The 25,619-nt window shown below is 39.1% G+C and overlaps 1 protein-coding gene across 1 annotated transcript; it reads right to left on the reverse strand.

Annotated features, from left to right (window-relative positions):
• Positions 1-3,758: 3,758 nt before the first annotated feature.
• LOC133149617 (talin-1-like) lies at positions 3,759-25,324 on the reverse strand. The gene is made up of 18 exons (XM_061271898.1): positions 25,306-25,324; positions 22,317-22,369; positions 20,939-21,101; positions 19,757-19,854; positions 19,530-19,659; positions 19,296-19,448; positions 18,974-19,116; positions 17,241-17,368; positions 17,107-17,167; positions 15,857-15,961; positions 15,621-15,776; positions 12,874-12,975; positions 11,457-11,533; positions 8,043-8,223; positions 6,564-6,677; positions 6,346-6,454; positions 4,560-4,768; positions 3,759-3,897 (listed from the first exon to the last, which is right to left on the reverse strand). The coding sequence occupies exons 3-18, from the start codon at positions 21,066-21,068 to the stop codon at positions 3,784-3,786; spliced, it is 2,010 nt and encodes a 669-aa protein (XP_061127882.1). The 5' UTR covers positions 21,069-21,101; positions 22,317-22,369; positions 25,306-25,324; the 3' UTR covers positions 3,759-3,783.
• Between the last annotated feature and the right edge of the window lie 295 nt (positions 25,325-25,619).

The raw sequence follows: 25,619 nt of genomic DNA on the forward strand, positions 1-25,619 counted from the left end.
ACTTAAAAAAAAATAATAATAATTTTTTAAAAATTCATAAAAATTGGGTGCGTATTATACATGGGTACAAGCTTTTTTCCAGCATCAGCATGCCATTTTTAGGGTGCGTATTATACATGGGGGCGCACTATACACGGAAAAAAAACGGTAGTTTATATATCGTAGTTATATGGGCCTGTGGAATACCGTTTTTTTCCATGTATGATGCGCAAAATTTAACTAATTTATTGTCCTAAAATCTGGGGTGCGCATTATACATGGGTACAAGTTTTTTTTCTTTTCATACGGAGGCCGCCATTACAGATGCGCTTTCTTCTCTGCTGTTCACTTCAAACACGCTCCATACGAACACAATGCTCTCGTATCAGACGCTTGCTCGATCACCTGCTCGTTTGCTGTCACAATGTACCCTACACAAATCCGAAAGATTTCTTCGCTATCGAGTTTGCTAGCGCATGTGCAGTGATACTGACCGGCAGAATAACATTCGGTTGTTCCCAAAGATGATCTTTTTTCTGAAATAATTTTACGTTTACGGACTTAAGTAGGACTCAAAATTTGGGTGCGTATTATACATGGGTACAGGCTTTTTTCCAGGATCAACATGCCATTTTTAGGGTGCGTATTATACATGGGGGCGCATTATACATGGAAAAAAAGGTAAGTTGAATTGCAACTGATGTCAGCGTCGCACCGCACACACTTCCGGGGTTAGAAGTGCCGGTGTTTACACGAAGGACGAAGATTCCAATGGATTTAATGATTGGGAGTGACACAGATGGTTCGATAAAATTGTTGTTTATATTATTGTTATTTGATACATAGTTTATATCTAGTTGTATGGGCCAGTGGAATAAATTGAACTGCAACAGATGACGAGTCCGACCTCAGTGTCACGCCGCAAACGCGGCATTGTTTACACAAAGGACGAAGAATTTTTCTGGATTTAATGATTTGGAGTGACACAGATGGTTTGGTAAATGTGTTTTTTATGTTATAGTTATTTGAATCACTGTTAATGTTACATCAGCCCCGTTCTCAGCTCCTCATTTGTGTTTATGTCACGTTAGCATACCGTATCGTTTAGCCCAGACATGGGCAAACTACGGCCCGCCAAACCTGAATAAATTGTATTATTAATTTTTTTGGGGGTCATTTTTCCTGCAATTACTATGTTTCTCCAGTAGATGGGGAAGCGCCCGCCCGCCCGCGCATTTACTCCCTGTCAGAAAGCTCGGTGCACACTCACAAGTGCGTGTGCGTACTCAGTAGTACGTAGTAATTTCATCTATCAGTGCCGAATTTCAAGTGTAGGCTGTGACGTCAATATTCTAATAATTCGCGCGCTGAGCTTTCAGATACAGTTTTACGCTAACGCCACCCAGAAACCTTCCCCTGGAATCATTCCATTAAAATGAGTGGCCCGAAGACAACAAAGGTGGACACTGAGTGCCGAATGTTAAAAAAGAGTGGACAATTTGGCTCGACCTACGTGTGTGAGAAGACATTCAGCCACATGAACGTCAACAAAGCTCGTCACAGATCTAGGTCCCACACCTCGGCTCTATCCTAAGAATTACCACAACAATTTTACTCCAGTCTATGATGCACTAGCAAAAAAGGGAAACCAACAATACTATTGATTTCTTTATTACTTTATTTTTATGTATTCTTTCACCGATTCTTCAAGATGATGAATTTGGTCAGAATGTTTGCCGTTGGATGTGATTTCGCCTCATTAGATAAACATATTTCATAAATCTGACCTGCAGGCGCTGAAGTGATGGAAAATGTTATTCATCATAACAGTGACGTATTTAATAAGAATCACTGATAATAGTTTTTTGGTGAAATATTTTTTTAATGCTGTTAATAAATGCAATTGTTTTCAAAAAGCTTTTTTTTAATATCCATGCTTTAGTATCTACTAAAAGTAAAAACCTTTTATGCAATGACCTTTACATGTCATTTATGTTACTTCACACAAACACTACATCCATCTGCTCCTGGTTCGGCCCCCCGGTCAAAATTTAGAACCCAATTCGGCCCGCAAATAAAAAGGTTTGCCCACCCCTGGTTTAGCCTGTTGTTGCTGGTTCATGTCTGTTCTTGGTGTTGGATTTTGTCAAATAAATTTCCCCCAAAATGCGACTTAAACTCCGGTGCGACTTATATCTGTTTTTTTCCCCTTTCTGGTGCACTTTATGGCTGATGCGACTTGTACTCCGCAGCGACGGTAATATTTTCAAACATGTAAATACTATATTAATAGTATATATCAGTGGTCCCCAAACACCGGGCCGCGGACCGGTACCGGTCCGTGGGTCACTTGGTACCGGGCCGCCAAGCCGCACAGAAAAAAAAAAAAATTATTATCAACGATCAATTAATTCAGGTCAAGACACTCGTCCCGGTCACGTGACATGTTTCCCCAGTCGAGCCCGCAAAGCTAATATGTGGCGACAGGCTAACTAACCAGGTAATGAAGCATTCAAAACTGCTTCAACACATGGAGACCAAGCATCCTGCAATAAAAGACAAACCTTAATCACCTCGGGTGTCATTGTCTCCGATTACGTCTAGATGGGACCGGCTCGTTTCTGAGAAACAAACTCAGTGCTCCCACTAATTCAACGTAATGGTGAGTTTTATTTTTGTCATTTGTACTTGTTTTTATGTCAGTCGTATCATTTTATTTCATTGTATTTATATATTTATTATAAATGTATTATTTATTTATTTATTTATTTATATAAATGTATTATTTATTTATATAAATGCCGGTCCGCAAAAATATTTCTGAAATGTAAAAAAGGTTGGGGAGCACTGGTGTATATGACATACAGAAACTAATTTATAAATAATATAAATATTAATATGATACATGTGTGTGTGTGTGTGTGTGTGTGTGTGTGTGTGTGTGTGTGTGTGTGTCTGTGTGTGTAACATATGTAGATATAGCTAAAGTATTCATACTGTAAATATGTTTTTAGAACTCTTATTATTATAACAACTTTTTTCTAACAAGGTACAAGTGTACATACTGTAAATATGTTTTTAGAACTCTGAATATTATAACGATTTTTTTTATAACAAAGTACAATACTGTAAATATGTTTTTAGAACTAGTATTATTATAACAACTTTTTTTAATAACAAGGTACAAGTATACGTACTGCAATTGTGTGGGCATTCCCTGCCTTCTGTTGGCATGTGGGCAACTTTCGTGCCATAATTCCTCAATTTAGAATTTTTATTTGGAATTTTTAATTGTTTTGAGGTGACTCGGTAGCGCAATGGTTAGCACGTCCCCCTCACTGTTAGGAGGGTGCCGGTTCGATTCCACCTCCGACCCTCCCTGTGTGGGGTTTGCATGTTCTCCCTGTGCCCGCGTGGGTTTTCTCCGGGCACTCCGGTTTTCTCCCAGATCCCAAAACCATGCTTGGTAGGCCAATTGAGCACTCCAAATTGCCCCTGGGTGTGAGTGCGGATGGTTGTTTGTCTGTGTGTGCTCTGCGGCCGGCTGGCAACTGGTTCTGGGTGTCCCTTGCCTACTGCCCGATGACTGCTGGGATAGGCTCCAGCACACCCGCGACACCCGTAGGGACAAGCGGTATGGATGAATGGATGGATGTATTTTTTGGGGAGGGAAATCCACGATGTACTGAAGCTGCGATAAATGAACCGCAATATAGCGAGGGATTACTGTGTAATAGATTTATGAGTACTAGTATAAAATCATAAATACAATAATCTGAACTTTTTAAAGTATGAATTTAGAATTTAAAATATAAATACCTGGAACTGTGGATCAGTGTCTGTCTCTCCAATGTGCGATAGTAGTTCTCCACTGGCCTGACCCACATTTCCTGCAGCTTGCAGCAGATTCTGACGAGGCTAAAACCAAAAAATGTTTTTGTTATTGACAAATTCAGAGACAAAAACAAACTGTTTTTGACAGCCTGTACTGTGCAAAGATTTTAGGTCACCATCAGATTTGCTGTTTCAATGACTTCTTTACAGTAGTCATTTTGATATAGTAAAATGTGAATGTAGGACCAATAGAGTTAGCAAGATAGGCAGGCAGTGGCAATATTTCATCCAAAAGGTCGTGGGCTTTGGAACCAGAGGGTTCAATACTGCTGCGGATAAAAAATAAATTGCAACTGATTTTCAGACAGATACTAATCTGCTTTCTGATTATTGTCGGGATGACCTTTAGTGAGACCGGGAACTAGACAGACAGTTCAAGGGCGGACTAGACTAGCAATTCATCTCCCTTATCAAAGATGGAGAGAGGCCAAAGGCACAGCAAAGAGTAGAAATCGATCTCTTGGCGAAGCCAAGAACTTTTAGATGATTTGTGGAAGCAGCTCTGGTTTCGAGAAACCACCACAGTAACATCCTTGAAATCAGACTTGTTTTCCTGTCGGAAACAACACAAGTGTTCATGCTGGAGCTCAATGAGCCATCCATCGGTCGGTGGATTTTTAAAATAAACGGGACAGTTGTCAGGAAGCAGACTAGCACCTCTCCAAAAACTGGTTTGATTTTTATACCTCTATGTTTGCAGGCTGCGCAGTCTTCAGCATGTCAGAGACAGCACAGGCCAAGTTCTTGGCAGCACCGAGCAGCTGTTGTCCGTTTCCACCTTCATCCTCCATGAGTGCTGCCAATAGTTTGACACCCTTTGACATCTCAGTGAGATTGGAGGAGATGGTGGTAACGGCACAGCCCACTGCTGTGTAGTCTGTCTCTGCTGGGTCACCTGTGGACGGGCACATGGATCAACATCTCTTGAACACAATGTGAATAATTTTAAAAAAGGGATATCAGCCTTCAGTGGATAAGTAAATGCCTTCATCATTCAGTCTTTCACTGTACTGTATCGCTAATTATACCGTATTTGCATAAGAAGAAAAAGACATAAATCACACTGGAGTGTAAATCGCATTTTTAGGGTTAATCTATTTGACAATATCCAACACCAAGAACAGACATGAATAGGCAACAACAGGCTGAACGATGCGGTATGCTTAACATTACATAAACACAAACAAGGAACTGAGAACATGCCTGACGTAACATATTAAGAGTTATTCAAATAACTATACCATAAATAACATGCTAACAAGTTAATCTAGCCATCCATGTCACCCCAAATCATTAAATTTAACTACCGTTTTTTTCCGTGTATAGTGCGCCTCCATGTATAATACGCACCCTAAAAATGGCATGCTGATGCTGGAAAAAAGCCTGTACCCATGTATAATACGCACTCAATTTTTATGAATTTTTTTTTTTTTTTTTTAAGTCCCAATGATCGTCACACACGCAGGGAGGCAATGGGTCCCATTTTTATAGTCTTTGGTATGGTCTTAACTAGGCTGGATGTAATTTTTTTTGTTGGCGTTGATTTCTCCGACTGCCCTTAAACGCACCACCGCGCTCTGTGCGCGCACGGGAAAGAGGCGTGCGGACGTGAAAAAGGCGGCTCTGTATGGGAGAGACGTTGAAGAGGAATAAAAACACCCTTGGAAACCAAAACTTGGTGATTTCAAGTTTCATTTCGAGGGACATTTGTCACTTCTCGTCCCCAGTTTTGCTATGTGTCTAGGTTGCCATAGTTTCTGTTCGCGTCGCCCCTCTCTTCCTGTGTCACCTCAATCGATGTAACGTGTTTTGTATTTAAGTCCTGTCTGCCCCTCGCTCACCGTCGGATCATTGCATGTGTTACTGTCATGATGTCTGTTTGCTTTCTGTTCCTGTCTTTGGTAATGTCACCCTGTCTTTTTGTTCCACGACTTTGTCGGTCAGTCCTGTTGTTGGTTTTGTTTTCTAAAAAAAAAAAAAAATAAATAAAAAATAAAAAAAATTAAATTTGTTTGTACCCATGTATAATGCGCACCCCAGATTTTAGGACAATAAATTCGTTAAATTTTGCGCACTATACACGGAAAAAAACGGTAAGTCTTCATCATCGGAATGAGAAGACGCAGCGCTTCCTCTTCTACGTGGCTCATCGTCAGTTGCCGTTCCAATTATGGCACAGGCCTAGAGCGCCCTCTAGTGGTTTAGTGTGAAAGTACCATGTGAAAAGATATAATGTGTTATAATTTCACACGTAAGTCGCACCGCACCCCCAGCCAAACCATGACAAAAACTGCGACTTATATTTCAGAAAATACGGTAGTTAGTTTAGGATGTTAATGAAATAAAAACTTAAAACCACATTGTGAACTCTGACTGTGAAATGTAGCTGAACCCCAAGCACTAACACACTATGACAACATCATCTTGACAATTCGCTGGAAACATACGTCTGTTCTTAATGAATAGCTTTACCTGCAGTGAGATTAACCATAGAGGCAGTGCCCGCTGTAATAGCATCCACCTGAGAATGGATCTCATGTTTAGACTCGTCCATCTTGTTTTTGCGCCAGGCTTGGGATGCCTTAAATACAAGAATAAAACACATTACAGTTTCAACGCATGACCCTATCTCTGTTCAAGTGCTTTAAGGTTTGATTGGAAAGTTGGAACAAAGGAAAGTGAAATCTTACAGCATCTGTCCCCAGGGGAGGCAGTGTATCAAAGTCATCTAAAGAAGCCTGAGCAGCCTGAACAGCATGCATACTGGAGTTGATGGTACCAGTCAGGGCTTGCTGAGCTGAAGTCTGCAAACACACAAACATCCTCATATCACAGTGTAGTGTGTTCCCACTATAGCTTTTCTATCTAAACATTCTTTACAAGGAATGTCCAAAATATTACTTGGGGCCATAAATATAATAAAAACAATACACTAGTATGTACCAATTGAAAAAAGTAATGATAATAAAATGGCATGAAATAAAGCTTTTCTATATATGCAATGATGCAACTTTACTTTACTTACAACTTAAATGTAATAACATTTCTCTCCATAATAAAAAACCCCCACAAAAAACAAGAAATCCCTGACAATTCTGTTTCAGAAGCAAACTCGTTTGACCCATTTTTTGCTCCGTAACATGCTTATATTGATCTTTAAGTAACTGTTTTGAAAATTGTCAGCTTACTACAGATACTGCATCTCTTGTAGTGGTTCTTAATGTGGAGATATGATTCTGGTCTTACTTGAGATCTCAAATTATGTTTCATTTCATAAATAGCGACCGAATCCACATGGTCCATTCAGTTGTGTTTTCTTTCACATACTGTGAATGTCAATCGCTTTAGAGGTCACAAATTACAATAACACACATACAGCAATACCTTGACCTTGATGTCTAATTTGGTCATTGATCAACTGTGAGACAAGAAAGGAACGTCTAGTCTGACTATTCAAAAAACACTGTCTTTCTTGTTCCCTGTTTGGACTTAGAAATGCACCCTAAGCTTGATGGCACATTTTAACAATGCTATGCATGTTTTCAAGGTGCACGATACACAACTGTGATTCAAATAAATCTTCTATATAATCTATGTGTTCCCCAAAATGTTATTAGAATCAAAAAGTTTGAAATGTGACAAAACAGTTACAATGTTAGGTTAAAATCATTGGGGGTTTTCTAGAGACGACAAAAACTTGTAATGTTATGAGAATAAAATTGTGCTGTACTTCTCCAAGTCATGGTAATAGTCAAAGGTTATGACACCTTAGAAATACTGGGTTGAAAACAACCCAATTTGGATTGGTATTGTTTTTGCACTAAACATTTTTTCGTACAATGCAGTTCAACAAATTGGGTTGTTTTTTGCAAAACAATCCAAAGTTGGATCAAACTGACCCAACTTTCTGAGCCGGTCCAATTATTAGCCCAGCAGGGTGGACAAGTGGAATAAAAAAATACAGGATCATTACGTATCATATGTTATTCTAGAAAGGACATATTTATTCTCTTACAACAAATGTAACAATAAAGAAAATGCCTTTTGTTCCCCCCCAAAATGCAACTTGAGTTTGAGAAACATTAAGTCAGTTCACAGAGGCAGTTCACACAATATGCAATTGTTTTAGTCACATGTGCCATTTAGTGTTATAGTAAAGTTGACTTTACCAGAGGAGGCATGTGTCCTCTGTGCATTTGTCCACTGGTGATGTGCTGTTTGGCCTGAGGCATGGAGCCCATCTGGAAACTCTCTGGACCACCGGCTCCTGAGCGCATAATGGCTGGCAACGCCACAGAGCCTGTTTCTACCTTACCCACTTTGTTGAACTGCTGCTGCAACACTGTGGACCTGAAGTAATGCAAAAAAAAAAAAAATTGGGGATTTGCTCCTTGGTATTATGACAAGATGGACATTAACGTTATGGCAGTGTTTCCCAACTGTTTTTCATTCACGGCACACCTTTTCATTGGAAAAAATCTCGAGGCACACCACCAACAAAAATCTGTTTGGTGTAACACCAGCTTCTATATTAAAATCAGTTTTCTTACAACGAAACACGTAAAGTCCTATTCCTATATACCATAATTTTCGGACTATATGTCGTGTTTTTTTCCATAGTTTGGGTGGGGGGGGGGGGGGGGCGACTTATACTGAGGCACGACTTATATGTGAATTTTTTCAAAAAAAAGTCAAACCGCGTTAAACGAACCGCGATGTAGCAAGGGATTACTGTAATTTGAATTTCAAGCGACGTCAGCAGCGCACCACGGCGGTTGTTTACAAAAAGGACAAAGATTGATCACGAGATGACGAAGGGCCCCACGTACTACCGGCATCATTAGCAGCTTTGTAAGTGACACGGAGGACGAAGAGTTTGAAAGATTTAATGATTTGGAGTGACACAGAAGGTTTGAAAAACTATTATGGCTTTTACGCACGCCTGATCCTACTCTACGGAGCTCTCTTTAACCTCCGTGGATGGAAGTCTGGGGCCGGCGCTCGGCCGGGTGGGTGTCCGGGGACGGTGGATGGGGCTCGGACATGGCTTTTACGCACGCCCGGTCCTACTATACGGAGCTCTCTTTTACCTCCGTGGATGGAAGTCAGGGGCCGGTGCTCGGCCGCGTGGCTGTCCGGGGACGGTGGATGGGGCTCGGACATGGCTTTTACGCATGCTATTCTACTATACTATGCTATGCATACTATTCTATGGAGCTCTCTTCCACCTCCGTGGCTGGAAGTGCCACCTCCGGGGATGGAAGTCCATGCCTGGAAGTCCACGCCGGTGCTTGGGGCCGTGTGGCGGTTAACTATTTATGTTATAGTTATTTGATATATTTTATTTCGTGTAGCAACTTGTATATGTTTTTATCGTTACAGTTCAGTAGTTATTGGCTACTGACGTCAGGGCGCACGCGCGCCGTTGACAAAGGAAGAGGAATTTGATCGATGGATTTAATGATTTGGAGTGACACAGATGGTTTGATAATATTATTGCTTATATAATAGTTATTTGATATATAATTTATATGTCGTTATATGGGCCTGTGGAATATTTTGAAGCGCAGGCGCCGTCAGCGGCGCGCACCCATTGTTGACAAAGGACGATCGATGGATTTAATGAATTGGAGTGACACAGATGGTTTTATAAACGTGTTATTTATGTAATAGTTTTTTGAATAACTCTGAATGTTACGTCAGGCCCGTTCTCAGCTCTTTGTTTGTGTTTATGTCACGTTAGCATACCTATTGTTTAGCCCATAGGTCGGCAACCCATGGCTCCGGAGCCACATGTGTCTCTTTTATCCTTCTGTTGTGGCTCCCTGTGACTTTGGAAAATAATGAGTATTTTATAAAAATTTAATTTTATTTTAGTTTGTTCATTTTAAAATATAATTCTGTATTTGAAGATTATGGTAAACTTGTAACATTAAAATTAAACATTTTTAATATTTTTACCGGCCAAAATATGCGTCACATCCGCCAATGTGCGACATTTGAATTCCTGGCGTCCCTCACGCCTGGCAACCGGCGTTTTTCCAGCACACTACCAGCGTGATAACTGTATATTAAGTGAAGTAGTCCTTTTTTTTTAATTCAGGAGGACAACTGGCTGCACACTCCAGTACACGCAATGGGACAGAAGCAGACTGCACATTTCTTTGGTTTGCATTGTTCGTTCAGTGCTGGTGGATAATATTTGGATAAGTTTGGATTTTTATCTCATAAATAAGAGGACAGGTGACTGCAGGCAGTTTGCATTTTTTGTTCAGTGGGTTGGGTAAGTTTGGATTTTTGTTTCTTAAATACGAGGACTCAAATAGACACCGGGTATTTGATTTGAAATTAAGCATCAACCAAGTGTAAAATGCTTTTTGTTGCATGCAGAAATAAAATTCTGTGTTCTCTGCAGCAGTTCGTTGATTTCATTTTCATAAATGCAGTAGTTTTTTGTACATAGCATAATATATCCATGCATAATATATATAATGATGTCAAAATGGGTTGTGGCTCCGGGTGCTTTCTTTTCATTGGGGGGCGGTCCCAAATGGCTCTTTGAGTAAAAAAGGTTGCCGACCCCTGGTTTAGCCTGTTGTTGCTCGTTCATGTTTGTTCTTAGTGTTGGATTTTGTCGAATAAATTTCCCCCAAAATGCGACTTATACGCCGGAGTGACTTATGGTTTTTTTTCAGGTTATTGTGCATTTTATGGCTAATGCGTCCTATATTCCGGAGCGACTTTTAGTCCGAAAAATACGGTATGTATGGAGAGTCGAATAATTTAATACAAATAAACACTAAATATTCTTTAAATTGCATTTTTTTTTTTAAAATAAAAGTGACAGTTTTTTAAAAAAGGTTTTAGACAGTGTAAGGAATAAACTATTGAAAGTGATTGTGATTAAAATCCAAAAGAATCAACATGACTTTGTTTACCGTTTTAGACTAGCTCCATAAATATTGCGAAAACAAGAACAAAGTCACTTTTAAAGACACTGCTGTTCTGACAGCAGTTGAGTGGCTATTACAGTCAAGGTGTCTCGACTTGACTGTGTATTTTATGTTGGTGAAAAATGAACAATCCAGGTTCTCCGGTTGAACTGCATGCTCTGATTTCCATCGGACAACAAACGCACCACAGCCGTCATAGTGTCACTATGTGTCACTTTTGTGTTAGCAAAAGCACACAGCAGCACACACAAACTGAATATGTACCGATGCGATACAATCAGACCGACACAACATGAAATCTCAAGATTCTCCGATTTGCCATGCATGCATGATTAGCAAGTGGCTGACCAGGCCTTGCGCTAACTGACCAGTGGTTTGGCGATCCTGTTTACAATGCGCTCCGTACTTAATATTGGACGATTTCCCACGGCACAGCTGAACATCTCTCACGGCACACCAGTGTGCTGCGGCACAATGGTTGGGAAACACTGCTTTATGGTGAAGACTCATAAAAGCCAGTTAGTCCAGTTATTATTTTGACTGTTTCAAGTCCCCAGAAATCTGTTGTATGGGTGGTTGTACTTCTTTTTTAAGAGAGAGCAAGGACACAGAGAAATGTAACACACATACTTTTTAGGGGACACAGAGTCCTCCAGCATTGTTGACTCTTCATCTCCCTCCAGCCCAAAGTGATCTTTGCTTTTTTTCTGTCAAAAGACAGAAATGGCAGTTACAATTGACCATATTGATAGAACTGTATAGTTGTGCTCCTTTCAATACACTGAAATTGGACATCAGGCACAATGTGTAAAGTTTTTATCCTGGTAAAAAAGAATATCCTTGGAATCTCGCCTTTTTATTGTTTTGCATTATCAGCCTATGCAGTTCATGTCAATGGCAAAAGAACGTAAATACACTGCTGGCAATAAATTTGGGATAATTGGCTTACAGGTGAAATTTTAGGATGAACCTGAAATGCGCTCGTCAATTTAGGATTAAGTTAATGCTTTACGTGAATCTTCATGGTCAACTTCTTGTTAGGGAACAACAAGTATAGTAATCAACAACATGGTATTCATTTTCTGTGCAGTGATCAGTGGTAAGTGGAGTTTCCTGCTCGTTTGAATCAACAAGGTATTTAGTATGTACTGCAGGTTGAGTATTGCACATTTATTCTTCATTGCCCTCCTATTATACTGTGTGGTTTTCTGTATTGATTAGTTTTACCTGTCGTGTTTACCATGTATTTCAGAGTAAGAGCCTCTGATTTCTTCTATTACCTTGCATTGTCTTCATTGTCTCATCCGTCACTTTTTGTTTAGGGTGGTAGTCAACATTTATAATTCCATCAGCAATTTTTTTTTTTTACCAACGTTGCACTTCTTTTTCATTGTGCCTATATTTCATGTGGACCATGCTCCCTTTCGTCATTAAATTCTGTTTCTATTGTCTATTGTTTTGCGGTTCAGGTTTTGATGGTACGTAATCATATCAACTGACATGTGCATTGAACAATTCAGATAAGGTCAAATTCAATTAGCTTGAAAAGGTCAGAGTACATCTTAGGTTCATCCTGAAATTTGGCAAGCCAAATACTTGAGTAGTGCATGTTTATACTTGAGTAGTGTATACTCCCATCTGTTCTTACAATGTATCATGCAGATATTTGCCTTGCAGCGTCACAACTTCAACATTTCTTACAACACTTTTCACATTCAGGCACATACAAATGCTTTCCCACCATTAATGCTGATATTAATGTTAAAATATTTAAATAAGACCAATATAATGTTAATATTCTAATTAAACGACTGCACTCAATCAATTGATCAATACGCTTTTTCCAATTTCAAAAAGAAGTGCTACACAAAATGTGAGAAACAATAAATCCCTCCCACCCACCAGCAGTCAAAACACCTCACGCCACCCACCCCACAGCTCAAATCTCAAGTGAAAAAGCAGCTATAGATCAAAGATCTTTAAAAGACATGACATTGCCAAATAGGGATGGAAAATTAAGTGGATATGCAAATTTGCTGTCTGTTACCTTTTTAAGGATGATGTCAATGTAACCAGCAATAAGCTGTGCAATTTGCTCTCCCTCGGTGGTCTGCACTGAGTAGTAACCATCCTGATAGTCACCAAAGTCCTGAAAGTAGATCAAATAGTACCATTCCTTTCAAAATGATGGCATAGTGTGCTCTCTCACATTGGAGTGGTTAACAATAACAATAACGTTAATAAAACTATATTTGACATTTTACAACAGACAGATGTCTGGGGTTTTTTTTTGCACTGTCAAGCAGGTAACAAAACTTTGGACCTTTTGGCAATCTCAATTTTAGTGCTTAAGAGAAATATGTGGTTGTTTTCCATTTTTAGTTTCAATATTCCAAAAATACCTACCGTAATTTTCGGACTATAAGTTGCGGTTTTTTTCATAGTTTGGGTGGGGGGGCGACTTATACTCAGGAGCGACTTTTATATGTTTTTTTTCACAAATCTTTACTTGATCATTAACGCATCACTTACTTACAAGTATAGTTGACCACTTTACATGTTATTTTTAGTATAGTTGATCACTTCACATGCTTTGATATCTTTATCTTGAACATATTTAAAACATGAAAAATAGAGAGAAAAAATCAAACACAGTAATTAACACTTCTGTCACCAGGATGACATAAAGGATGAGAAATTTGATTGATGGATTTAATGATTTGGAGTGACACGAATGGTTTGATAATATTGTTGTTTATGTGATAGTTACTTAAAATATAGTTTATATATCGTTGTATGGGCCTGTGGAATAATTTTAACTGGCGCGGCACACGGCATTGTTGACAAAGGACGATCAATAAAAGACGAGAAATTTGATCGATGGATTTAATGATTTGGAGTGACATAAATGGTTTGATAATATTGTTGTTTATGTGATAGTTATTTAAAATATAGTTTATATATCGTTGTATGGGCCTGTGGAATAATAATAATAATATTAATAATTCATTCAATTTATATAGCGCTTTTCAATGACCCAAAGACGCTTTACAGGGAAAAAAAAGGGTGAGGAGGGGTTTGAGGGTTGAGACAATAGGTTATAGTTTAAAGGACATCGGTCAGCAGTGCGAAGGAGATGGATGGAGGAGCAGGAAGGGCGGGAGCGGAGGTTGTTGAGGTTGCCAGTACGGGAGGTAGGGGTGACGGGGGGTTGGTAGTCCAAAAAGAGGAGATGGGTGAGCCATCGGGGAAATGCCGGTCCAGATGTAGCGGCGACGGCGAAGGATCCCAGCCTCATGTGGAAGCAGCAGTGGACCAGGTGGTGATGCCGGTCAACCTCGACTGCACCCGCTCGAACGGCAGGCCCCAACGCACCACGGCAACACACAGCAGAGCCCGAGGACGCCGGACGAAAGGCCAGAGAGCCGGGCCAGAGAGCCAGGCCAGAGATGCCGTCGAGTCCACAGCAGGCGGCCACAGGCTCCGAGTCGGGAGGCAGGAGGGTCCGTGGTGGTTTTGGCGAGTTGGCTAGCCGGCTAACGTAGCTGGTAGTCCGAGGGAAAGGAAACAGATAGGTGAGAGCGGAGCTGCGGGGATGCGAGGTGGACGGAAGACAACACGAGAAAAATAAAAGAAGAGACGAGTGCACTGAAAACGAAAAACAAGTAACGGACACGGTCCGGGACAGAAGCAGCAGTCAACAAATCTGACGCCAGCGTGCTCTAACCCGGAAGACAATAGACGGTGGGGGAGGAGGTTTGAACTGCGGCGCGGCACACGGCATTGTTGACAAAGGACGATCGATGGATTTCATGAATTGGAGTGACACAGATGGTTTTATAAACGTGTTATTTATGTAATAGTTTTTTTTTTAAATAACTGAATGTCACGTCAGGCCCGTTCTCAGCTCCTCGTTTGTGTTTGTCACGTTAGCATACCGTTTAGCCTGTTGTTGCTTGTTCATGTCTGTTCTTGGTGTTGGATTTTGTCAAATAAATTAAATTAAACTTATATATGTTTTTTTTCACATTTTTGGGCATTTTATGGCTGGTGCGATTTATACTCCGGAGCGACTTATAGTTCGAAAATTACGGTACCTCTGTGGCCTTTATAGTTGTATTATGTCTTAATATTTAGCACTAGACAGTTGTCATTTCTGGAGAAATGTGAATTTTGAAATGCTGAATGGAAAAATATGGATGGATGTGGAATGGCGTTAACTGATATGAAATAATGTTGAGTGACATGGAATCATATGAAATTATGTTGAATGATACTGACTGATGTTGAATAATGCAGAATTACATATGGGATTATGTTGAATGATATGAAATGATATTGAATGATAGGAATGATAATTAAAAGGAAATAAATCAGAATGATTATGAGTTTTTTTGTAGATATTTTTGGCATGTTGAAAGTCATCAGCAAGATGAATTAAATGTGCTAAATGTTTTGAAATTCGAATGGGAACAATGATGTGAAACTATTTTTTGTCATTAAGATTTTTTTGTGGGATTTCCGAATTTGACATGTAGCAAAGTGTACCCAAGATTGAATTGAATGAGGTGAATGTTGCGAATTTCAAATGGTGATGAGTTGAATATGTTAAGCTGAATGTCACATTGGGACATTTATTTGTGTTCAAATAAACTACAAAACAGAAACTGCTAAAAAACATTAAAGTCATCATTTTGATTTCCCGTTGCCATTGATGATCCATTAATGAAGAACACTGACTAATTGGGTGGATTGCCTGCTTCAGGGTAATGTCTCTCTTTTTAAAGAACTCACCAGAGTAAAACTCTTAGGTGAAGCAGCCCAACGTTTGATATTGGTCAAGTTCCATTCCTGAATCACCTCCTTTGTTTTCTCATCCACCCTCATCACACTCTCTTTGGTGATGCCCAAAAGACGTGGTACCAGTTTGTTCTTGCCTTTCATTTTCTCCTACAAGATATTTAATATTAATAAATATAGAAACAATATTAGTCCATTCAAATATAACGTCAAATTACTAGTGTTCTTACCTTGACCAAAAAAAACGACACTCCATAAGTTTTAAGAGACCTGGCTAGCTTCACATAGCTGACTTTGGCCTCAATCTCTGTCATGTTTTGGGAGTTTTTGTGTGCCTGCGTAGACAACAGAACAAAATCACCATAATGCTGCATTAGTTACAAATATGTATTTGTCAAAAAAAACTTCTGGTTGATGATTACTGTAGGCAAAGCCAGTGAAAGGCTCATGTAGTTCTCGGATAAAAAGGCTTACAACCACATCATGAAACAGTTCATACTACGTTTGGTGAAGAAAAAAGAAATAATGAAAAAAAAAAATCTAAACTTGTGCACAAGGTTAATTCGACAAAATCCTCAACATTTACCTTAAGTCATCTAATCTATCTGGCTATGCTCATAATATTACAACTTCACTCTCATACAAATCTTAAAATCTTAAAAATCTCATACAAAAACAAAATATTAATGTTAAAATAATTTTGTTTCTACAATAATGATTTCATATAAAAATAAAGTACTAGTGATCCCTCACTACTTCACGGTTCGTTTATCGCGGCTTCACTGGATCGCAGATTTTTTCCAGGCCAAAAAAAAAAAAGTTGTTATAATAAGAGTTCTAAAAACATATTTGCAGTGTTGTACTTTGTTATAAAATAAGTTGTTATAATAAAAGACTTCTGAAAACATATTTACAGTATTTACCTTGTTATAAAAAGTTGTTGTAATAATAAAACAGTCCTAAAATCATATTTACAGTATGTATACTTTAGCTACATCTACATCTACAAAATGTGCATAGCGCTGCTATGGTAACTTGTGACCACTAAAGGTCCCTGTTTACCCAAGGTTAACAACAGAACGTCACATCTACATACATGTTACACACACACCCACGCACGTATATTTATATTTTCAATATTTATACAATATTTTCTGTATGTTATTTATACTATTAATGTATTATTTACATGTTTGAAACTATTATTTAATGTTCGAATAACATATGCACTTAAATGGTTTCATATACATTTATTGACACACAAAAAATGTACAGATGAGAGGGTGACCCTACTTCGCGGATTTCACTTATCGCGGGGTGGTTTTGGAACCAATTATCCGCGGTAAACGAGGGATTACTGTTTATAATTTTTCTATGCCTTCGTAATAGAAAAGTGAGGCTATACAAGGTCTGGGTGCAATTTATTTGAATAGATTTCTGGTTTATTGACAAATCTGGTGAATATTGTAGTCTTTCTTACCTGGAAGATCTTTTTCTCTCCTTTGTGTTTGATGTACTCTTTGGGAAGAAACTCTTTTAAACTGTGATGTATAAAGAGCAACATGAATTAGACAGCGTCTATCCAAACCAAGTTCAATATACGATAACACTCACTCTAAGAATCCAGGTTTGTGTTTAGACTCATTGTGGTCACCAAACTGGATCTGACATTGATAACCAGCAAACTCACAGGCTTTGTCAAAGGAGACGGGATGAGACCCATTTAGAATGTCATCGCGGGCCTGTTTACAACACAAATGTACACACTTGGTTAACCTTTTAGTCAAGATCAAGTTAATGGATATACCACTTGAGCTTTGTGTGCAATCTTCTGCTTTGTAATAATTGCATTATTAACCAAGCATGAAGCCACAATATAACCAGAAGTTAATCCTTTATCGACTCGTTGTAGACTTTAGGGCTGTGCATGAATTAGTGGGGATTCGAATTGAGTGTGAAAAAGCAACGAATCATAATTGTAGGACTTGGATTAGACCAAATCTTATAACATTGCTGCATGTGTTGTACCTTGAATTCATGAGGCACAGGTATGTGGAAAGTGCACATGCGTTGTGGGCGGAGGTGTATGCACATGTATGGGAAATGTTAGCCAGCTAAAATAATAAATAAAGTCAATGAATATAGTCCCTCTTAGGCAGTATCAACACCATTGTCTTGCAGCCAACCACTCACTCGGTCACACATGGCGACCAAGGACTTTAGCCACATCAGCCCGGGTGAGAGCGTCCCTCTAGTTAGCTTAGCTTTAGGATGCAGTTGGTCCATGGAAACATGATTTTTTTTTATAAAGAACACCAATAAGTGCAAAAATGGCCCTGAATTCCACTTTTGGCCACCATGTGGCACAATATCCTAAGTAATTTTAAAGTATTAAAAAAAAAATCTTTTCCAGAGTAAGAAGGATAAGAATATACTGGTGGCTCCGTGTCCTCATTCTCTGGTTCAGTAAATTTTTACATACGTAGATTCCAGGCTTTGAAAGGGACTTTGGGGTACCGTATGGTAACGATAGTGCTATAGACAGTGCTTGCCATTTCACTTCAACATCGAAATAGATTTTTTTTATCTGCTGGATTATATGTTTTGTTAGGAAAACTGCAATGGGTACATTTGGAGCCATTCGTTGGTGTCAACACAAATGGTGAATTGGGATTTTGAGCCCAAATACAAACTTGGCTCTACCTAGTAGTAGCAAGTAGCAAGCTATTGATTGCAACATTAGTTAAAATAATAATAATAATAATAAATTATATTTATAACGCACTTTACATTTGGGGGAATCTCAAAGTGCTACATGGCAGATAAAAAAACAAGAAAACAAAACAAGGACAAGTTTAGAACAACTGGACGACAACCAAGATATGAGGAAAAATTACGGAAATGCTAAGGTAAAAAGGTGAGTTTTAAGTCCAGTTTTGAAAGAGTCAGTGGATTGGGGTGCTCTTAGGTGGTCGGGGAGGGAGTTCCACAGTGTAGGGGCTGTATAGCAGAAGGCTCGGTCGCCCATGGTGCGCAGCTTGGTTTTAGGAACGTGGAGAAGGTGTGAATTGGATGAGCGGAGGCTTCGGGTGGCAGGTTTTGGGGCAAGGAGTTCTTTGAGGTATGGGGGAGCATGTCCAAGGATACAATGGTGAGTGAGGAGGGCGATCTTATAATCAATTCGGAATTTGATGGGGAGCCAGTGCAGAGAACGGAGGATGGGTGTGATGTGATTGCTTTTCCGCACCCCCATCAGGATCCTAGCAGCGCTGTTTTAAATAGTGAGCAAGATCTTTTGCATAGCAACATTTCAATCGAGATTAAAAGAAAGCATGTGATTTGTGTACCTGTACATAGAGAAGGTTGAGCTGTACGGGGTCTCTGGAGTCAACATTCTGATCTGAATAGAAGAACTTCCTCCTCAGCAACAACATTTCTGTCTCCTCAACACCTTGTTCTCTCAAAGTTCGCCCATGGTCCAACCAGTTTACTGTGGAACACAACTTCAGTTTAACCTACCCATTTCAACATTAGCACAATACAAACAGTTTAAAATGTTAGGAAATTAAATACATGTATGCATCACATTTAACATCATTATACGTATGTTGTCAAACTCATTCATAACGTCAAGATTAATTAGATGTTGAAAGCAAATCAACATCATACATTCATCATCTGTATGGAGCTTCTGCTTTAACTTCTCCATCTTCTTGTCATCTCGGAGCAGTGTTTTGTCTTTTTTAAGCGTGCCCGTGTTCTCCTCCTTCTTCTCTTCACCAATGTCTCGCACCAGTGAGTACTCGTCATAGTTTGTAATGCCTAAAATGACAAATTCCAGCTCCGTAAGATTTTTCAGGACTCAAAGCGGTTCTCAAGAGTGAATTGTGCAAAATATTTGACCTATTCTGGCACAGATAGTCATGAGCATATCGCTGACAATTTTGGAATCATCCACCATGACCGTCTTCACGGTGCCATCAAGCATACGGATCTTCAGAGGCCTCTGCTTTTTCTTGTACTCCAGAGTGTCCTGAGAGACAAAATGTTAATCAAGTATAAATGTGCCGACCGTGGCTCAGGCAGTAGAGCGGGTCCTTCAGAAACTGGAGGGTTTAGGAGTGACTCACCCCATTTCTCAACATGTAGTAGTCGAGGGCTTTTCCAGCCTCTAACCAAATGCCTTTTTTGGGGTCTTCATCAGAGAGAAACAGTCCATAGTCATTGGCTGTGAAAAAGAACAACATTGCGAATTAATTTCTTCAACTGCGTTTCTTTGTTTGTGTTTCGTGCGCGAAATGTCTGGCAGTGGTCTGTGGATGAGCTTCCTCCATGAAAGATGGATAATTCATACATACATGTGCTCCATACAGGATGACACAACAGTTCAAGAAAGCAAATATGGGTATATCAATATGGATTGTCAGTCACTTAAATGCTGTACAGAGGCTGAGATAAACCAGAGTCAAATTCCCTGTTTGGCATGCACAAACTTGGTCAATAAAGCTAATTCTGATATATGAATAATTGTATTTCTCTGTGTAAAATAACAAGCTGGCATGGTCAATCAGTGGTAAACCCTGCACTTTATATAACAATAAATAGTACAGCGTATAAACCAGCTGATGTAACTTTGAACCAAGAGTCTCTTGTTGACTGTGTCAACTGCTACCCTGCAAAGTCTGTAATCAAGTACCTAAACGTTGTTCACCTAGTTTTGCCTAGCTAGCGCCTCGCTAGTTTTGTCGAGCAGCTAGGCATTGGAGTTGGAAATGAGGAGAAAAGAAGACGTTGATAAACAGAAATAGTGCGAGAAAAATAAGAAGGAAGAAAATACCCCTCTAACCGCTGAAAAATCTTGAATAATTGACAATAAAAACATGGTTAGTTTAAAAATATTTAAGAAATATTGAACAAAATAGGTGAATCCAGGGGTGCTGAAACAGGGGTATTCAGGGGTCCATTGTGTATCTATATCCTCTCTGTCTCTCTAAAATACACACGCACACACACGCACGCGCGCGCACACACTCGCACACGCACGCGCACACAAATGCATGAAGCTAATTTGGGTTTATCAACACAATGATCACCAACATTGGAGGCTGCTTAATTGTCTCTGCTGTTGGGTGTGGCTTCCCTTGATTGCGATCTTGTAAATGAAGGAAAACACCAACATCTGATCAAAGAACTGCAGTCATTACATTCTTGCATATTCTAAATTGTACTACAGGTATTTAATCACTCCTAATGTGTGAATATCTGTGTGTGTGTGTGCGCGCGCGTGTGTGTAATAGAGTAAGCAAACTCACGCTGTCCAAGTTGTGCCTCTGTAACTCTCTCCCTGATGATGCGGCAGGCATCATACACCATGGTGGAGGGCTCAAACTGCATTGTCTTGACCACATTGCCCACACCAATCTTTAATGACAAGGCCACCATGATGTCTGCTCTGCACGTCTACCCAACTCACACCTAAAAGAGAACAAATTCAGGGATGGTCAAATAAATACAGCAGAATAATTAAAAGGAATTCAAGTTACCATTCTGAAAACCTCGTCTCTATCTATCTATCTATCTATCTATCTATCTATCTATCTATCTATCTATCTATCTATCTATCTATCTATCTATCTATCTATCTATCTATCTATCTATCTATCTATCTATCTATCTATCTATCTATCTATCTATCTATCTATCTATCTATCTATCTATCTATCTATCTATCTATCTATCACACACACACGCACACACAGAGTGTAACTCACTACAGACTAAATATACATGTTCACAGTTGGAGTAGCAGAATGATCTTAAGTGTAAAATCATATGACTAATTCATTCCTTGACAGTCAGATGAGTGCAATACTAACAGATGAGATCAGCATAACCTTTTTTTATTTCAACTGTAGTTTTTATTTGTCAGAAAACTATAAATTACCTTGTCCACGCCAATTAGTTGTTTGTTATATATAACGCATACAATTAATAATTAATATTAATATTGAATAATTTATGCTATTGTGGAAACATGTTCAGAATGCCGTCACTTGAAAAAAAAAAAAAATGGGAGGGTTTGAAATGAGGAACTATTGTCAGATGACTTAGGCCCCAGAACACGAGTTTCTTCCACGGAATGCTTAACCATTTAATTCTTACAAGTGGTACATTTACTCACTCGCTATTTTCTTTTTCATTGCAGTAAGATTACTATTTAGCTTTCATATTTGATTTAGAAAAACAAGTATTATTGGCTTTTCTGGCTTGTTGGCTTGACATTGCTGAAGTACTATTTAAATGGAGAAAGCAAATAAGCAGGTTTCAGTTAAGAAGAATCTGGAAGTTGCAAGTTATCATCAGTGTGTGGCAGCATAGGGACAACATGGAGAGACAACATTGTGGTATGGGTTACCATCAGAGTTCACATGGACAGAATGTCACAACACAGACGCCCTGACACCCTCAACATCCTGCTTTCTCTGAATCACTTCTGGTTACACTTTTTATATTCACCCTTGATGGATGGCGGGGGAGTACAGTTGCTACGGAGAAAATCTTTTTTAGTATACAGTAAGCACATTCTGCCTCTTGGATTACAAATTTTATTTGGGAAATTTCAGGTCCTCTTATTTTTATTTGACATGACACATTTAGATTATAAGAGATGCTGGTGAACAAGGCCAGTACCTGTAAAATGTACTGGCTGCACTGTCAGTTGAGGAATTCTGTCTTTCTTCTCCCTAAAAGTAAAAGAAGACAGTGCTTGATTTGCAATAAAACAAGTAATATTTTGAGTGCCTCTCTGTTCAGTTAGGGAGCTCAAGAAATACTCCTCCTCACTTACTCATTACATCATTTCCTGTTTTAAAGAGCGCTTCTATGCCATAAAAGGACATTCCAGCAGTCTACACCCCCCCATGATTCAGCTGGAAGCAGCGTATCCTGTCTGCTGTGTCTTAAACACATCTTGAGCTGACGAAAAAACTTAAATGGTAGCTTGAGTCTTCTAAGTATTCATGTTTATTATTTTTTTGAGTCTTCTAAGTATTCATGTTTATTATTTTTTTAAGTAAACAAAATAAGTAAATAAAGATAGAACGATTGGCAACGCAGTCTTGAGATTCTTGAGAACAGTCAGAATGACAAAGTAACAGCAGTGTCTGCTCCAGTTACATTACTGACAAATGAGGAAGAATGCACAGTCAACACGCCAGAATAACACCTTCACCAAATGTTTGTACCGCTGTGTTAATGAAGAAAATTCTCACACTGGTCACTGAAATAAATTTGAACAAAAGACCTCAGGAGTAAGGTGGATATGTTTTACATATACTGTGGATTAACAAAAGAAAGCATACCATACGACTTTGCAGATAGTAGTTGCAGTTTCATTCAAATTTGGAAATCAAAGAAATTTGGAATCTCCTTTTACCAGATGAGGGCATAAGGATCATGATGTCATTATCACAGCATGCATGACATCACTCACACTTGCAACAATAACTTGTTCAACAAAACTGGGCTTTTGCATCAAAGTGTGCAGTCATTTTTGCCTCTTAAATTGCCTTTGAAAAGTTGGTCTCACCACTAGCAGCAGAGTGTTACCGTCATGCGATGTGTTAACGTCATTGCTATGGCTAGCGCAACCTCCTTCTTGACCATGCTACCCAAATACCATCTTTTTCCGTGCATAATGCACCTCCGTGCATAATACGCACCCTAAGAATGGCATGTCGATGCTGAAAAAAAGCCTGTACCCATGTATAATACGCACCCAAATTTTGACTCTTACTTAAGTCCATAAACGTAAAATTATTTCAGAAAAAAGATCATCTTTGGGAACAACCGGATGTTATTCTGCCGGTCAGTATCACTGCGCATGCGCTAGCAAACTTGATAGCGAAGAAATGTTTCGGATTTGTGTAGGGTACATTGTGACAGCAAACGAGCAGGTGATCGAGCAAGCGTCTGATACGAGAGCATTGTGTTCGTATGGAGCGTGTTTGAAGTGAACAGCAGAGAAAAAAGGAACAAGGCAAAGTGTTGTGAAATAAAATATTACCTGTAATACACATTTTGTTATTTGCTGATTGTATTAAATCGGATTCATTGTTGAAACTAATAGGTAGAGAACTGAACTCTCGCTCTTTATATAGCTGACGTTCTGCGCATCGGATCCAAATTTCCACCGCCGAGTTCGAATATCTAGCGCCATCTAGGTGTCGGTTTTTAAACTAGTACTGTAATGGCAGCCTCTATATGATATCCGGTCTGCGATGGAGATTAAAAAACAAACAATATTTGACAATAACACACCATCAAGGATTGCACCTTCGCATCAATGACGATGTGTCATTAATTAGGAATTTTACTGACTAAGTGTGTTGGGCAGGATGGCTGAATGTGATGCGCAATTGACAACAAACAAGAAGAAAGGTGTGATTTCAAGTTTTATTTCGAGGGAGATTTTCTTCACAAATTGTATCCATGCATAATGCGCACCCCAGATTTTAGGACAATAAATTAATTAAATTTTGCGCATTATGCACGGAAAAAGACGGTAAATGTTTACCTGTGACAAAAAAAAAACGAAATCTTTACACGTTTTTTTTTTTTTTTTAATTCAAGGCTTAAGCCATAATTTTGTTGAATTAGATTTTCTGGTGGCTGGCCAACCCCTCCACCTGCTGTATTTTAAAATTGCATCCGTAGAAGGCTTTTTGTCGACTTTTTTCTTTTGTCTGGTCATGCTTCCTCCCGTTACAGAGGGATAACATTCTTGTCACTTGTCACACTGCAAGTCAAATTCTTTCTATCAACATCACTCAGACACATTTCACCCACTCACATCCATTCGGACCGCCTGAACTGACGGAACTGTCCATCAGTATTAGCAGAAGGATATAACTTATCTTTGCAGCCGGAAGAATTTTTTTTACATTCAAAACTGCTCCTCTGAATTGATAACTGAAGAATAGTTACTACAATACCTTTGGTCTTTGTATAAACTCTAGAAAAAATAACCTTATATAGTAGTCAGTCAATTATGTTCAAAATCGCTTGATGTGAGAGTGCACCTTTTCAAATTTATTGTAATGCTATTTTGTAATTGTGGTGCTATTATTAAAAGCCATAGTGGAATTGTTTGTTAAACATATTTTAATGATACACTCACACTGGGCAAGCCATACAGCACTCTCGCACGGTGATTCTCAACTGGTCGGTTGTGGCCCAAAAGTGGGTCACAAACAAGGCTATATTAGCCTGAATATAAGACAACCCTGATTATAAGACGACCCCCTCTTTTTCAAGACTCAAGTTTGAAAAAAGACTTTTTGAACACCAAATTTGATTTTTATACAGAAAATTATTACATCCGAAACAAATGATTATAAAAAATATATTCGAGAGAAAAAGCATGTTATTTTGCCTCATTCAAATCATGCAAAAACTGTCTATCCCATGTTAATATCTGAACATTTAAATATGTAAACTAAAGTGCGATCACATTTGTAAATGAATGGCTTCTGGTTTTTGAAATGCAAATAAATACTGTGATAAAACAACTAAATTGCAATAACTGCATTAACCATAAAAGTGAAGTCTAACTGTAACTGTAGTCTTGAAACAAATCTGAATAAGGAAAACATTGCAACAAAATAATGCAAATAGCTACCGCTATTGTTGGGGAGCCTGAGCCATAACTCGGATGGTTATGCTCTTTTCGCCCGCGGGTGTCTGCAAGAACACAGCAGGGAAGACGTGGTTCAGTTTTGATTGCGTTACTGAACTATTGGCAAAAAAATAACAGGCACTGTGGCTCATAGGGGCATCCAGGCAAACTGGCAAAAGGGTATAGGCACACGTTTGGTCGCAAGGATGTGAGAGCAGGAGTGTGTAGTGGACATGGGTGAGTCTTTGGGAGTGAGAACGTGATTCTTGTGTGTGTGATTATTGTATGAAGCGTGTGAAGGGTGTGTGGGGTGTGTG

This window comes from Syngnathus typhle, unplaced genomic scaffold (genome assembly GCF_033458585.1).
Source record: "Syngnathus typhle isolate RoL2023-S1 ecotype Sweden unplaced genomic scaffold, RoL_Styp_1.0 HiC_scaffold_398, whole genome shotgun sequence".
NCBI classification, from domain to species: Eukaryota; Metazoa; Chordata; class Actinopteri; order Syngnathiformes; family Syngnathidae; genus Syngnathus; species Syngnathus typhle.